Raw genomic sequence first — 17,389 nt, 5'->3', positions numbered from 1 at the left:
TGATAAAATACAAGAACAATAGCTAAAAAATATGCCACAAGACATACTTGTAACATATAACCTGAAACAGATAAGTGTTTCTGTACATTTGTAAGAAATCTAACCTGTTGAACAAAAACCACCACTCTGTGTTCAAGAATACTGAACATACCAGCATCATAGTGGCAAAAATCTGGAAAAATCTAACTAACCAGCAATACAAAATGGCTTAATAAATTGATACATCCATAAAGTACAGCACAAAACAAGGCTCTTAATACTGGTTTACTCGGAGAAGTGGGTAAAAGAGGAATGGAAAAGGAAATAGATAAAAAACCACAGAAACATGAAAAAATAATGCACCAGTCTGTTAAGTGAAAATGGGAACATACAATTGTATGGTATTACTAAATACTACACACTGAACAAGGATTAAAAGGCAACACAAATTTATAAAACTATTGATTTGATTTGGGATTGTTAGAATTTTACCTTGGGTTTCTATCATTTTAATATAGTGTATACAACCAAATACAAAACTGAGAATAAGGAATTTAAGTAAAACCATTGTACTGTGTTAAAATGTAAAAAAGAAAACATGTTTTTCTTGAAATATCCTAACATCTAAGATCCTAGAATGGATGATACACAGTGCTTACCACCTGATATCTGTTCAAAAAATAGTGAAAAATGTTAGCACAGTCTTACCTGCTATACAACTGTCATCAGATATTGGTACATCCAGATATATAAATCCTTTGTTATACAAACCTAAAGAAGCAAAAGTACCTTGTTTTAGACGGAACACTACACAACAGTAATTTAAAAAAAAAAAAAACTGATTCCTGGCTTTCTCTAAAGATTCTTACAAATGAATGCTATGTGACGAAGGAAAAAGTAAAATAGAAGAGAAAAAGAATTATAATTAAGTTTTTAAAACTCGGTTTCTTGCATATGCTCAGAAGTACAAAATTTTCCTTGCCATTCAGTTGCATAAATTTCTAGTGTATGTGACTAATTATAGCCACACTGGAAAACAAAAGACTAAGGTCACATTTCAAACAATAACATGCCTTAGAAAATAGCACTATTTGTACCTACTTGATAAGTAATTGCTAGTAAATTATTGATGGTTTAAAACAAGTTTTTATGTTGACAGAAGATCATTTCTACTAACCACTTACTATGTACTACATTGTAATCTAGTGATCCAGAGAGCTGAGGGCCTGAATCGATGATCTTATCAATAGCGCATTTCTCAGGCAAAGTGCATATCTAAGAAAAGCAAAATATTTTTAATTAAGTTCTGTCCAAATTAACTAATTCATAAGTCTCCTGAAATTTATTTATGTTGAAACCAGTGAATACATGTTATTAGCTCAATGAACTACATATTTATCACTCTAGAATTCAAACAAAACACTATGCACATAGCCATCAATTAAGGTGCCAAAATATGCAACATGCCAACAGAACATGGAGAACAAACTTACTGTAAGTACCAATGTTTGCTGGTTAGTATATTTGTTGCTTGTCAGTGGACTGGAATTAGATACATTTACTAATTCAGAGTCTCTCTAATCAGAAGTTTAGTCAAACTCCACATGAATATTGTCAGTAACAGGAAGGTTCATTAGCTTATTATAACACAGTTTGAGAGCTCCACTAGGAGGTACTTTAGACTGAAGTAAAATTTCTAAGCCTTCCACTCATCATATTTAATATGTCCTCTGGAGAAAATTAAACGCAAACTAAAAAGAAGGCCACACACTCTCTTACACTGCTTCAGCGGCACATAAATACAACGTGGTTTCCAGGTCCCTTCATTACTCCACTCCTTTCCTCTAAATCGACATCCCTTCCAAGATGTGGTCTGACCACTAGGAATATCAACTCTCTTGATCTTGACACTATCGCCCATAAAGGCACCTATCACTTCAGTGCAACAGTTCTTTGCAGTGATTAAGAGTACGAGGTCCCATGACAAACTGCCAAAAAATCCTGGCCCTTTACTACGGCTAAGACTTGAGCTGTTACTCAACTGTTCTGTGCAAACTTTCCTCATCTGTGAAATGGGGGTGCAAATAATACGTATCTCTGGGGTTGTTATGAGAATTAAGACAATGTGAAAAGCACTTGCAAAAGAGCATGGAACATCTAGCACACAGAAGGTATTTAAAAGTATTAGCCAATATTATTGTTGTTGGCAGCTGTGGCATCATATGCTACTTTACATGAAGCTTCTATCTAATTAACCAAGATTGAATTTGAACCAAGATAATTGAATTTGAACCAAGTCAGGTCTCCCTCATCATTACAGAGTATCTCAGAAACTCACCAATATTCTTGTCTACCAAGATCATTTTAAGTTTTAAATTTAATTTTCTTCAGGAAAATAAAATGCTACTTTTTTTAAAATTATAAGCTATAATTAAAAATTATAAAATAAATTTTAAAAATAAAAATTCTATGTTTAATTTTAAAGGTCTCTACCTTGATGTCATCTTCTGTGATATATCCAGCCTGCACCACCCACCATGCCTCTATGGCAATTTCCACTGGCTTTATTGGTAGAAGATCACGGGCTGTTTTCCTTCTGAAGAATTTCTGCAATGGTACAAACACTTGAGAATCTGCAACCTAAAATTATCACTTTCTTCTTTCATCAACCATAAGACAGTTTCTAATAGACTAAATAAATATCTTTTTAAACCTTCATGTTTTAAAATCTTAACGAAATTCTAGATAATATACTGAATGAAGACAGTCATTCTTAAATTGTCTCAAAATAAATTATTTCAAAACACTGTTAAATCAAGATTTAATTCCAGAAACTCAAGTGAAACCCAAACAATGGGAAATGCATTTGAAAATGTGAACACTTATTTCACCTGTTAACTCTACAAGTAGAATGAGCAAATAAAAAGACCAAGACAACAAAAATAATTCTTTAAATGAATGTTTTATGCATTAAAATTTTTAAATAATCATTTAAGCTATAACCTAGAGAACACTGAGGAGTTATTTTGGTATTGTTTCTGTGTTAAGTACATTTAATTTGGTCAAAGAAATACAATTCATTATTTCTACCGCTTGAAAAAACTAATCAAACTGTGTGATGAAGCCAAAACAATGAAACAGAAACGGAAATTACTAACTTACTTTTGATGATCTACACTGATTCATAAGATCAATATACTGGTTTCTTCCTATGCCAAGAAGCCTTAGACCTGAAAAAGAGTCTTTCCTTTAAAAACATTTCATATATCTTGAAATGTCAATATGCTCACAAGTGATTTGAGGAAAAACCCCAGCTTATGTTCATCTTTTAATTACTAATCATATATCAATATCAAATTAAACGGAAGTCTTCAAACAAAACATAAAAGAAAGTTAAACTTTGGGAGAGTTGAATTCAAGGTGACACTTCTAACAAATAAAAACATTTTTGAAAAGCAGAATTCCTGCCAATTTTAGGAAGTCAAAATGTAATACTCAGTGAAAGCTTCTTAAACAACAGAATTATGACACATTCAAAATATATACTTTGTCAAAATAAGCATCATAAAACAGCAGCAAATTAAGTCAGTAAAAACTGTATGCCACTCTGCAAAAATACTGTGCACAGTTTTCCTCCCACATTTAATACACACACACCCCAAGTATCAGAAAGAACTTCATTCCCTGGAAATATACAGATTAGTCCTATTTTTTTGATTCTACCACTCTCAAATATTTCTCTCTTAGACATTTAATTTTACATTTGCGTCTTGTATCATCTGATAAAATTCCCACTAATAATGTTGCTTACTGTTCTCATTTTTCACATATTTCAGGTTAAAAACATACATTACAATATTAACAGATGACAGAATGCATGCACAAAGACACAGCCTAAACATTACCTTCTTCAGCATGATTAAATACTTACAGTCGGCAGCAGTAAAATTGGGCAATGAATCATAACTTTTCTCACTGTTCATAATGTCCTTTTAAAAAGAAAAAAATTTAAAATTTGAAATCTAAAATGTCCTTAAATAAAATGTGCATAAATATATTTCTATAGCCAATAAGAATAACAATGATTATTACAGGAAGCAGTGAGATCATAGCTTGGCAACCTAGAGCATGCATGCCACCCTGTCGCACTTCCCACATGTTCCCAACCTAGTAATTAAAGGGCAGATTTTTGGGTATGGGTTTCTCACAAGGCTCTCTACAACTCCCAGACAGCTGCCCTGTAACCTCTGCCCTGTGGAACCAATTAAGTAATGGCTCTATTAGAGCTCAGGGGTCCAGTCTCTCCACATTTCATACCTGATCCTAGATCCCCACCATGAGAGAAAGCCAAATAACGTGCTACAGCTCCATCAACATGCATCCAAAGCACATGCACTACCAATAAACATTGTAACCACTTTAGTGGTCTTGGATCCTACAAGTCCCAATCTGTAGAAGAGTTAAACTTCACATCCAGCTTTTTCCACCCCAAGCTGTTTCTCCAATAACAAACCCACTGCTTGCTGTGGGGATAAGGCCCGTTTTCAACCCAGGAGCTATACCCAATGACATAAGAACAGAAACCAGATTGCAGCAACTATGTAGATGTAACTGAAATGAAAGCTGGTAAATGAAACAAAAACTCCACCTATTTTAGCTCCCAAACTTGTGGACTACACTAGAAAAATGAAGAGACAGCAGTAACTATGCTACTTCCTGATGAGCTGCCGTCTTCATTATGCTACCCTGGTTCTTCATTATTCTACCTGGGCTATCAGGCCTCTTGCTTTTTTCTAGTTATTTCCTCCAAAAGAGGAACATGGGAAGCATGGGACTGCAGAAGTGCCCATGAAGGAGGGGCTTCTGGAGATAAGCAAAGGGAGTGAGCAGTACGGGACATGTCATCACAGGGCTAACCTCATGTTACCACAGGTTCCCAACTCTTTCAGTTCTAGACTCCTCTCTGCTCTTCAAGTGGCTAGTGAGCCCCAAACAGGAGCACTCAAACACAATTAAGGAGCAAATGAACACTAAATGAATACTGCCAATCTTTCATAAAGCTCACTTGAAAACAGTATATAACTAGTATTTAAGTTATCCAGTACAAGCCTAAAAGCTGTCTTTGGAAAAAGGCTAACGACTAAAAGTTAATAATTATAGAAAGAGATCAACAGCCAAGACTACTAACACATTTCTCTTTTCTGGCACCTGTATTACATAATGTTGGGTCTATGTCATCATTTATTCTTTATACAGTTAGTGAATAAATACATTAATTTTCTCAGAGCCTTATGTTCAATTCTGTCACCCACATTTTCAACCTGTTTTAAAAGGCAATAAATTTTACACAGACTCTGCTAAGATAAATCACTGATCAGTGCTACAACAGCACAAATGGTCAAGAGCACCTTCAACAACCAGAATAGAAATAGGCACCTTCCCTATGTAAAAACATCAATAAGGATAAGTACTTGCATGGTGTGGCTCAAACAGTTAACTTGTCCTTTTTACACTGTACGTTCAGAAGACTGTTCACCGTAGATGAGAGCAGAAGAGCTGGTCAACATCTGCAAAGTGTCCCTGACATGCAGTCCCATCCCAGTCCCAGTGGTTCACCCACATTGTAAACTCACCTCCATAATCCCAGTATAATATGAAAATGGTGTTATCCTCAAGCCCTTCACCATAATATCCGATAAATGGTAAGGGTACAGCATGAGATGATCTCGGCTGTACTTTAGCAGTTCCTCATAGTATTTGCGTTCATCTTTCTTGACATGTTTAACTGCACAAAAGAGGGAAATTGTCTAGTTTTTTTCGGATTTCTTACAGTTACATATTAACTATAAATGCAGTAAGAAATACTTCACAAACCAACAGTGATTTAAAAGAAAAGTATGTAAGTTGCAAGAGAACAAATAAAATATTCTAAGTTGGAACAAAGAAACAGTTGTATGACATGAAACAGACTTCAGAGTATATAAGTAAAATGTATAATAGGACAGATTAGTAGAGAATAATTCCTGCCAAATGAGAAACTACCAACATGGCCCCTAAAAAGGTACAAAACAGAGGCTTATTACATTACTTTATAAGAGAGCCAAACTGAATGCTAGTTTTCAATGAAGTCAAATCTTTTTTTTTTTTTTTTTTTTTTTTTTTTTTTGCTGTTTTTTTAGTTTTTAGATGTAAAAAAGCCCTCTGACTTTCATGGAAAATGTTCATACAGAAAAACAATTATCAGAAACATTATGCTTAAAATAAGAGCAACAAACAGGAGGGAAACACCACCAGGGCAACAGCAGAACAGACTAACCAAAATAATCTAATAAAAAGCAATTTTTTTTTTTTTTTTTAGAAAGAAGAAAAAGAAATAATGGAATGAACTATGTTTAAAATTTGTCACAATTATTATAGAAAAAGTTTTTCATATTATTTGAAAAATTTATGGAGACAACTCAAAGTCAAATTACTAAGAACTAATATATTTTTTCTTTTATAGCATATTTTCTAACCTCAGGCAAAAAGAGGACATTTGAATTAAGATTACTTTATAGGTAAAATGAGTCTACAAACAGTACTCTAAAAATAATTTTTATCAGAATTAGAATGAAAAGTCTACTTGCTAATATAAATTGTTAGGTGAAATGATCAGTGGAGAGTTTCTTAAAGGCTGTACACGGAATAATATCAGTACTATGAAATATGTATTGCAAAGACAGATTTATGAATATGATAAAGCAATGGTCAGTTCCACCCCAATATAAAAATGCCCCTACTTACCCAAGTTATTTCTATATCGTAACTGATTGCGGATACTATACAGGACAACCTGCTTTTCATATTCTCTCTGTGAATTTCCAAGACTCTAAAAGAAATTTCAAATAGAATTTAAACAACTTCCAAACTGAACAAGAGTACTATTTTTTTCCCAAACATTTTAAAACCACGACTCCTGATTTTATCCTGGCATCTCTAATTTCCAGAATTAAATAAAAAATATTTTCTTAAATGTTATTATGCTAACTTTCCTGCTACAGCATTCTGAGCAAAAATTCAATGTATTTTCCGTCTACCTTTCCAAAAGAGTTTTCTAAAATTATCCAAAGTATTTAGTATCAAATAAAAGAGAAGTAGGAGAGTATAATTTCGCTTCAGTTAACAAAGAACTAAGTTCTGCTGATTCTTATACAGATTTCCTTCCAGAATCTTATGTTAAGTGAATGGATAGATGGTTTCCTGCATCTACATTTATTTAAATTTAAGAATGGCAACTAAGGACATAGACATCCCTCTTTGATAATTACTTGTAGCTCAGGGTTATAATTATTAAAGATTAAGATTTCTGGAAAGGTACACAAGATTGTTTCTTAAAAATGCAATCTCCTGGCTTCATTGGAAAGCATTTAGACAATTTTAGAATTCTGATCTATTTTTAATAAGCTAAAATCTTTCTAGTTGTGCACTGAGTGTTCTGTTGCAGTGTCCATGAAAGTAAAGAACAAGTTTGCCTGATTATGGTTAACATTATATTCACTGTAAGAACATAAACTTAATTTAATATATGACTGCTATCCCCCTTCTAATTTCTAGGGATGGTGTTTCCAATACACTATAAAGTGAAATTAGACATCTTAGGAAAGTAATGATGGAAAGATCAGAGGATTTAGTTTGTCATATTTCTTACTCACATGTAAGCCAAAACTAAAGAAATGTCCATACATCTTTCACTTAAGGCAATCTTCAGAATAAGACAGATGAAACTCACATCTAAGTAAACTGATACACAACTAGACCCACTGGTAGGTAGTATTTTCAGAAACATGGAACATGATGTGTCCCATTTTAACTGTGCAGTTAAGTGCAGTTGGCCCTTAACAACATGGGTTCGAACTGCATAGGTCCACTTACTCTGGGATTTTCTTCCTCCTCTGCCATCCTGAACAGCAAGACCAAAAAATTCCTGTATTTCCCCCTTCTCAGCCTACTTGATGTGAAGACAAGGATGAACACCTCTAAGATGAGCCATCTCCACTTAATGACTATAAAAATATGATGAAATAGCACTTTCTTTTCTCCAGTTTATTTTATTGTAATATAGTATCTATTAATAATATATATGACATACAAAATATGCATTCATCAACTGTGTTTTGGACGAGGCTTCCAGTCAACAGTAGGCTACAAGTAGTTAAGTTCTGGGGAAGTCAAAAGTTATACATGGATTTTCAACTGCACAGGGGTGCAGGCACCTCTAACCCCATGTTGTCCAAGGGTCAGCTTTCTTCCTGCATCTAGCTTAGTTTATCACAGGCCAAGCCAGAACTCACGGTACTACCAGAATGTATGTGCTCATATGATTTTCATCCATCTTCACATTACAAGGGGTTAAGAGTAGACCTCACTGTAAAGAAACTACTCTACCATCCTCTTGGTAGCAACAGTGCCAGGGTCACTGCACTGAAGAGACAATATTAGAGAATTCAAAATAGCACCCTTTTAAAGATTTTCTCTGTCTTTACTGCTAAATAAAAGTCTTTTCCTCAGGGAATACAAATACACCTATACTCACATAAGCACACAGTTCTGTGAACATCTTAGCAACTTCCAAAGTTGAGGTTTTGCTCTTCTGTTTCAAAATAAGTCTCTTCACCTACCAAATTTGTAAGCTTTGGCTCTCAGCATCAAGTCATGACTGGTCCTGAATATATTAATCAATACACATGAGTGCACACAAACTTCTAAAGCCCACATTAAAAGTTGGCTTTACTCTTCACTAGCCAAGTATGTAATATAAATTGCTTTATTCTGAGATTCTTGGGCTCCCCTCCCACTCTTACCCCACCTTCTCCCATCATTCACATTTTAAAACACAGTTGCCACTAGAGAAGGTTAACTTTTTAAAAAGAAGAAAAAGAAAAGTCATTTTATCGGGAGATAACTCTAGCCCTGCAGAAATACTGACCAGGTCTGACAAATGAAGTTGGGTTGCATATAAAAGTAACTACATCAGATGAAACAACGACGTAAGAATAAGACACTAGCTATAAAGCACCCATCACAGATTATGCTAAAAAGCACAAAGATTTTCTGAAACTTTTGGTCCTACAGACTCCAATCATGGCATATACATCCCCTAGTACACCCCTGTGCCCTGCCAAAAAACACATTTTTAAAATTGATCCTTCTTAGATGTATCCTCATCATAAGATGTCCCTTAAAATAAAAGTACTATTAATTATTTTGAATAAAGGATATAAGATACTGGTAAACTACAGAAAAATCCTTTAATAATGACCCATCCCCAATTTTTAATGTATTTTTTAAAAGTCTATCATGACCCATATCACATTTTTTAAAATGTCCTCTCATCCACATAAAAATGACTTAGCTTAAAATACATTTTTAAAAAATCTAAATCACCTGCCCCCAGCTTTCAGAACTGGAAAATGTGAGTCATTTCCGAGGAAACCCATCAAAACTTACTGGAAACACCACCAAAGTATCTAAAAATCTATAATGCCAAAAGACAACTTCTTTCCATACAAGGAATATTCCCCACATTTAAACTGACTGAGCTTTAGGTGCTCAGCCATAAATATTTACTAAAAGCTAAGTATGTGAGAGGTACTCAAGGTACAAAAGCAAAGCCAGTGTTGTAACCAGAAAATGCACCATAGTGGGGTAAGCTCTATGACAGGTGAGGAATACAACGCAATGGTAAGACAGACTAGGGGCAACCACCACAGATTTAGGAGGTCAGGGAAACCTCCCACGAGCAGTGAGTATCAGAGTGAGATTCAAAAAGAAGCTATTAAATACAAGCAATATAAAGGAGACAGGCAGTAATAAGGTTGGGTTTGCATTTCAGAAGCCTCACCCCTAGAGCAGCATGAAGAATGCAGGAGAAAGTCCTATTCTGAGAGCAAGAGACCAGACAGAAGAACGCTGATGTAGTAACCTCAGATGGAGCTCGGCCTAGGGAAGCAGTGATTAAGCTAGAGAAGGTCCTTGAAGTAAACGTGTACACACGGGTTCGAATGGCCAACCTTATCCTAAGCTAAAATAGCCAGTTTCAAGTGATCTTAAAAACAAAAACATACTTAATTTCACATTTAGATCTAATTTTAACTGATCTGTGATTATTTTCAAATAGTCATGACTATGTTTTAGAAACTCTTTTGCCAATACTAATTAAAGACAATTATTCATGTTGTATACAATCTCATCAATCATCTTTCTTTCAGTATGCTACATTTATTCCGATGAAGAGTAGAGAAAAAATAGAAACGACGAAAAGAAGAATTGTTTCTTCTTGTGTCTTCGGATTTGCCACAAAACCCTAAAGTACAAAAGTGTCCTTTAAAGCCTTTATTCAGGATTAACGAAAGAAATTTATTCCCTTAGGTTTAGAGCTTTGTTCTCTCAGTTTAAGATAAATGTCACACGGGCAGCCACTGACACCCAAGAATTCAAATCCTTTAAATTTATCTTTCCACTTCCTTGGGTTTGCTATATTAAAGTGAAAGCATTTTCTTGGCCACATGATGCATGACCAGAACCTTAATATTCACTTCCTGGCGCTAAGTCCCAAGGGAGGAAGGGAGCAAAGCAAACTAAACTATTATAATCCTTATATCATCACTACCACCATTCCAAATTCCCAAAAACACCACCGCCAAGTGCCAACAGAAAGCCAAATTTCACCCTCGACCTCGTATAATGGGAAGAAGTGAACGTCAATCTATGACCAGAGCAGCAGTGCCTTATCTGCAGCCCTTATCACTACTTTCGTAAGACTTAAAACCATCTGCTGTTATGTATTTATCAATTTATTTGTTTACTGTCTTTCTTCAGTAAAATGGAAGCTATGAAGGCAATCTTTGTCTTGTTGACTGCTGCGAATTACCTGCATCTAAAACAACGCACAGCACCTAGTAAGTGCTCAATAAACATCTATTAAACAACTGAGTAAAACACACTCAAAAAATCGAGCATTAATTTTCAAAAACCTCATGTCGCCCTTGTTGAAACACCTCTGATAAACTCATCTTCTCTAGAGGATAGAGTCCAACAAAACAAAGCACATAAGCCCCTTCAACATCTGGCCCTAACCACTCTTCCTGCCTCATCTGGTACCAGCCCCACACACTCAAAAAATTTCAACCCCAAACATACCAGTCCAAACTCTGGTGATATTCAGTCACTTGCTATTCATGAGATATGTCCTTTCAGTCATCCAAACTTTGTAAAATGACTTTCCTTCCCCCTGGAAAGATCTTTATTCCCTCTTACTTAACTTTGATTCGTTCTCCAAGGCCCAATTTAAGTGCCTCCTCTACACATCCTTCCATCCATCCCTGTGCTCTCACATATACTACAGTGGAGGTGTGTATGAGCTGCTATCATCCTGTATCGTATTCGTTTGTTTCTCATCCCTTTCCCACCATCCTGAAGTTCTGGAGGTCAAGGACCGTGCTTAAAATCTCCATCGCAGGTGCCTGGCTAAAGGGAGGCTGCGGACAAAAGCGCCAGCCGGGTCCTGTGGACACCTTGCCATCCCATTTAGCAACGGCCCCGTCCTGGCCCCGTGGCCCCACTGCCGTCCCCTCCTCGCCCTGAGCTGAGGGTCTGTCGACCACGGCGGGGTAAAGGAAGGGAGTCAGCCGGGAGCAGCCCGCTCGGGCCCCGCGGGCGAAGCAAGCAGGTGACCGCGGGGCGGGCCGAACCCGTCAGGGGCCCGGTCCCAGCCAGGTTCCGGCCGTACCTGTCTCACGTTGGCCGGCAACTTGCTCCAGGGGTAGTTGTGCCGGATGTGGAACTCCACGTCTATGTTCATGATGCCGTGTCCAGGGCCGGCGGCAGGGGCCGCGACCGCGACCCACACTACGCCTCCCGCCTGCCCGCCCGCGGCCTGTCAGGGAAGCCCCGCGGGAGGCCCCGCGTCTCACACTGCCGAAGGCTCGAGCTGCCCCATGGCCTGGGCTCCCGACAGCTCAGCGTGGCCCGGACAAACCGAGCACAAGCAGCAGCGACAGAAGGCTGGGTCGCCTTAACAGCTCCAAGTTTCTTCCTAGTTTCGGCCCGCCGGAAATGGCTTTTTTTGCTCACGTCACTTCCGCCCGCTGGCGCGCGGCCGGAGGGGCGGGGCGCGGACTGGCCTGTGGCCACGCCCTCTACTAGCTGCAGGGCGGGGCGACGATGAGGTGCCCGGAAGTACCCGGGTGAGCGCCCATCGCTCGCGCGCCTCGTCTCCCTGTTTCTGTCTCTGAATGAATGGAAATTGTCACTTGGGTTTGTGTTGCCGTTGCTGACGACCCAGTTTCCTCAAAATGTGAAGCTGGGTGGTCCCAGAACAGGTGGTTGCACGCACTGGGATCGGTTGTCTGAGAAAAGCGACCTGGGAAGCGGGCCGGCGGTGGCTGGCTTTACAAGGAGTGCGGTGCGCTCGCCGGGGTTCTCCACAGGCCAGCCCGGAACCCGGGCCAGGACGACGGGGGAACGGGTCCAGGCCCCTGGGGAAAGAGTCTCTCAGTCAGATCTTGCCCCGGGTTGAGCGAGAAGCGAGGGCAGTGGGAGAGCGGAGGTCTGGTAAGCTCTCTTCCCATCCAAGGTGTGCTGCTCGCCATTGGGCTGCACTTCCCAAGAAGATCCAAATTCTTACAATGCAAGGGATTCGGGGAGCTGAAATTTTAAACAGTGGTGCTGACAGATCGAAGCAGCCCACAGGCACCTAGGAGACAGAGAGACCCTTGCCAACCGTTGGCATGTAGCCTCTCAATTTCTGCTTTCTCCTGCGCCACACAAATGCCTCCAGAGTCACTTTTTAAAAGCAAAAATCCAGCATGTCTTATATTCAGATCGAGTGATAAGGTCCTTGGGAATAATTTCTTCCAGAATTTGTTACACTGCCTTAGCAAACCCATGACCATTACTCCTGGCAGCAACCAGAGACAACTTCAGTGTTTTTGCAGCTTGTTGAATCACACGCACTGAATGAAGAGACCCCCCCAAACAGGCTTTGTGTGAGCAACATGGCTGTTTATTCACCCTGGTGATGTTGGGCTGAGTCGGAAAAGAGAGCCAGCCCAGGGCAATGGGATAGGAGTTGGTTTTATAGGTTTGGGGTAGGCAGTGGAAAGTTACAGAAGTTACAGTTTAGGGTGGTTTTTGCAAGCTGGAAGGAGGTCGTAGGGTCTGGAGTCACGAGGTTGACCAGGTCAGTCACAAAGTCCAATTGCCTTATCAGTTGCCGGTGGGTGGCGTGGTGGGGGAAGAGGGGGGGGAATAAGGAACAATAGAAGAACGTCTCAAGTCATTCTTCCCTTTTGTGGTTTTCCAGTTACTTCAGACTTTGTATTTCCAGGAACTCATCTGGAATATCCATACACATCACAGAGGTTACCATGGCATAGTCCGTGGCACTGTCAGTCGGCCTAAAAGACCTTACACAACTGCTTTTCAGTTTTTAACAATGGTTTTAAATAATGTTTCATTATACATTGCGAGTTGTAGACTTAGAGAACTTTTTGTAAGATGCCTAACTCACACCTCGACAGCTGGCAAGTCTGATGCTTAGCAGAAACCCCATTATGTCTGATGAAACAAAGGTGACAAGTACACACTTCCCTTCATAAATGTTTTGGCCTCCTGTTATACAACTGTAATAGCCCAGAGCTAAGTACTCTGAATCTTATGTTTACAGATCCTCATCAGCATAACTAAAGTTAACTGAACTCTAACCGTAAGACACTTGTTCAACAAATATTGCTTACCTGCCCACCATGTATTAAGCCCTTGACTTGCAATAGATTGTTGTTCCTCACAACCCTGATATTCCTACAACAGTAACCACTGTTTCTATCCCAGTTTGACAGAGGAGGAGACTGAGGCTTGGCAGGGCTACATGACTTGCTCACAAGATCAGATGGGTAGTAGTGCCAGAGCCAGATTGGAGCCCACGGCTATCCTCACTCTAGAGCCATCCTCTTGGTTCCCCACCTCAGGCTTTCACTCACTGAACTCTTCTACCTTCTCTTCCAATTTAGACAATGTTCATTCAAAGTCAACAACGTAGTCGTCCTCTAAAATAATGTTTTACAGTTCTAAGTGTAGAGCTAACTGTACAGTTCAAAGTGTAGAGTTCAAAGTGTAACTTGGGTCTAATGCAATATAAGTAACAATGAAAATTAAAGTCAACTTAGTTCAAAAATCCCTGTAAACTATTATTAGCTAATGATAGCAGTTCAGCAGGTAAATACCTGATCAATGTACTATATTGAGTTTAGTGGATGCATCAAAAACTATAAAAGTGGACATGGGATAAGTGGAGGTGAACCTACACCCATTGAATCAATAAGGCAAACAGACTTTTGAAATGTGACCCTATGGCTAAAGAGTCTCACTCAGCAAGTAGCTGACAAAAGCAGACACATGAGGGAGGAAATGGGAATGAGTCAAAGCTATGTGGACGGGAAGGATTCAAATAACAAGCTCTAAAGAATAGGAACCAGGTTTCGCTTGATACACAATCTTATTAGAGTACTGATCTGCCTCATTTCCCCCCAAGGTGACCATTCTTTGAGAGGATAGCAGTTCAAAGGTGTAAGTTAACCCACACGGCTCCATGACCCCCTCTGCTGGGAAGTTCAGGAACAGGACTTCTTCCCCAAGCTCCAGAAAGCTGAAAACAGCAGCTCACTGGGCGCCACATGTAGCACTCTTTACAGTACCTCACCTTTTCGCTTGCCAATAATGTCCTTCCTTAAGGTCCCTGACTGAGGCTCCTGCTAATTTTTACCATACTAGACCTTTGGCTTTTCAAATTCCAGAGAGGTCAGAAACTGCAGAGTATTAGAAGCTCCATCCTTGAAGCTGTCCTTCAAATTAACTCCGTGGGTAACAAAAAAAAAAAAAAAAAAAAAAGGAAAGAAAAGTCTTCAAAACCATAAACAAGCGCAGTGAAATTCGGTCTTACCTGGCTTTACCAGATCATATTGAGGAAAACTGCCCAGCTGGGTTAGGTAATTTGCCCTTCATAAAGACTGCAGAACTATTTCATTCCCAGAATTTCAACAGAAATAACAAGCAGAAACTACCTGAAAGTAGGGAGCCATCTAGTGACCCCACTCAAAGACCCAAGAATGTCACACCCTGTGGTCGGAGTACTAATAGCCCCCAAAGATGTTCACATCCTAATTCCTATAACTTGTGAGTTTGCCCCTTATATGGTAAAAGAGACTTTGCAGATGCAGTTAAGGATCGTGACATGGGAAACTAATCTTGAATTATCCAAGTGGGTTCAAGGTAATCACCAGGTCCTTAGAGGGGGGTGGGGGGTCAGAGTTAGAGAAGGTGATGTGACAACAGAAGCAGAGGTCAGAATGATACAGGGCCACAGGCCAAGGAATGTGGACAGCTTCTAGGGACTGCAAGAAGAAATGGATTCTCCAAAAGGAGAATTTTGCTGAACCATTTTGAGTTTCTGATCTTCTCAAATATAAGATAATAAATGTATGTCATTTTAAGGCACTAAATTTGTAGCAATTTGTTACATCAGCAACAGGAAATTAATATACTCCCCCAACGATAAAATATTTCAACAGCTAAATAGCTGGTGCATCAAATTTTATAACTAAAGTCATTGTGATTCAGAGGTAAATGGCCTTAGGAGGAATAATTCCTTTTAAGCCTTATTATGTTTTAAGTATACATGAGCTGGCACATCTTTTTCTGAGAGCACATTTGAAAGAGAAAGAGCTCAGGGATGAAATGAGGCTGAGGAAACACCTGTAGGAGAGGAAATGGTGTCCAGAAAAAAGAGAGGAAAGGGAATCACTGTAAACATTTTTCTGTTTCACAATTTTGCCTGTCTCCCCCATCAGAGAGGAAGCTTCCAAAAGATAGGAGCTTTTGTCTGTTTTGTTCTCTGCTGTGTCCTTAGGCTTAGGTTAGCACATAGTAGGCACTCAGTAATACTGAATGAACCATGCATGTTGCATAGGAGCAGAATTTTCATAAAAGCCCAGATTTTTGAAAATTTGTAAAGTCCTGCAGCATTGACCCCCTTCATACCAGACAGACCATACTCATTATCTCTGAGTCCGACCTTAGCCTCAGGTTTCCATACCATATGTGCTTTGCTGTGTTCTATGAACAAGTTCATCTCTCCCATGCCAGACACCTTAGCCCTGCTTGTTCCTACCTCCCAGTTTTTGCCCTTCCAAGCCCCTCCACCTTGAATGCTTTCCCCCAGACCTTTGCACAGCAGATTCCTTTCAGTCCCCCCAGTGTCACTTAGAGTGGCTTTCTCAAGCTGCCTTGGCCAACCTAGTCACTTCTCCCTTCACCCCCCTAACCTCATTACCTCTCTCATTACCTTATTCATGTCCTTGATTGCAAGGAATTGCTGTCCAACATTATCCTATTTGGTTCCTTGTTTGTTGACTGTCTCTGCACAGAAGGAAGGGCTTTGTCTTTCTTGTTCATCAGTTTATCTCTAGGACCTAGAATCATGTACCATATATAATAAGTGCTCAATAAATACCACTGAGCGTATTGAATGAATGAACTGGCTATGTGATATCTGAGCTCTCAAGTGCTACTTCTCAGTTAAGCCTTCCCTGAACACCTTCTTCAAACGCATAACATATCTCCAACCCTCTGCATCCTCCTCCCCTGCATTATTTTTCTCCATAAAGTGGAGTTGGCACTTATTACCACCTCATATATTCAGTAAATGACTTAATCTTTAAAGTTATCTCCCCCATCAGAGAGGAAGCTTCCAAAAATAGGGTCTTTTGTCTGTTTTGTTTTCTGCTGTGTCCTCAGGCTTAGGTCAGCACATAGTAGGCACTCAGTAATATTGAATGAATGATCAGTGTTGCATAGGAGCAGAATTTTCATAAAAGTTAAGATTCGGGGATTCTCCTGAAAATTTGGAAAGTCCTGCAGCATTACCGCCCCTTCATACCAGACAGTGAAGCTGAGAAAAGGCTGCTTTGCTTAGGACATAAGCTTTCCCGGGGACCATATTCCCCATTACTCCCTACTGACTCCCTTTTATGGAAGCTGTCTGTTATGCTTTCTTTATTTTGGAGTGAAAAAATAATTCTGTAGCCTTGTCTCTGTGGAAAGGTAAGAAAACTTTTCAGCTAGACTGGAAAGGTCAGTTGTCCATCGTCTCTTGCTTCACACACTTCAGAAAGACTAAGACATTTGCAATCCCCCTAAACATGTCCTACTGTTTAATCCCTTTATATCTCTGCATATAGAATACCAGTTTCTGGAAAGCTTATCCCTCCTTCTTTACCTGGAAAACTTTTTATCTGGACATTGAATGGAATTCTGAAGAATCAGGATGTGAAGATGCAGAGGTGGGAAGGGGCAAGAAAATGCAGGAACATTTTTC

At 39.1% G+C, this 17,389-nt stretch overlaps 1 protein-coding gene across 1 annotated transcript in view; it reads right to left on the bottom strand.

Annotated features, from left to right (window-relative positions):
• FAM91A1 (family with sequence similarity 91 member A1) overlaps positions 1-12,079 on the bottom strand; it is a 47,761-nt gene extending 35,682 nt beyond the window's left edge. The window contains exons 1-8 of the mRNA XM_003933729.3: positions 11,747-12,079; positions 6,763-6,847; positions 5,613-5,764; positions 3,911-3,968; positions 3,142-3,209; positions 2,473-2,586; positions 1,164-1,254; positions 688-750 (exon numbers count right to left, since the gene is read on the bottom strand). Coding sequence (XP_003933778.1) covers positions 688-750; positions 1,164-1,254; positions 2,473-2,586; positions 3,142-3,209; positions 3,911-3,968; positions 5,613-5,764; positions 6,763-6,847; positions 11,747-11,818 — 703 coding nt within the window. The 5' untranslated portion in view covers positions 11,819-12,079. The remainder of the gene's footprint in view (positions 1-687; positions 751-1,163; positions 1,255-2,472; positions 2,587-3,141; positions 3,210-3,910; positions 3,969-5,612; positions 5,765-6,762; positions 6,848-11,746) is intronic.
• Positions 12,080-17,389: the final 5,310 nt, after the last annotated feature.

This window comes from Saimiri boliviensis, chromosome 15, assembly GCF_048565385.1.
Source record: "Saimiri boliviensis isolate mSaiBol1 chromosome 15, mSaiBol1.pri, whole genome shotgun sequence".
NCBI classification, from domain to species: Eukaryota; Metazoa; Chordata; class Mammalia; order Primates; family Cebidae; genus Saimiri; species Saimiri boliviensis.
Note: the sequence above shows the minus strand (reverse complement) of the source record. Positions and strands in the feature narration are given on the sequence as shown.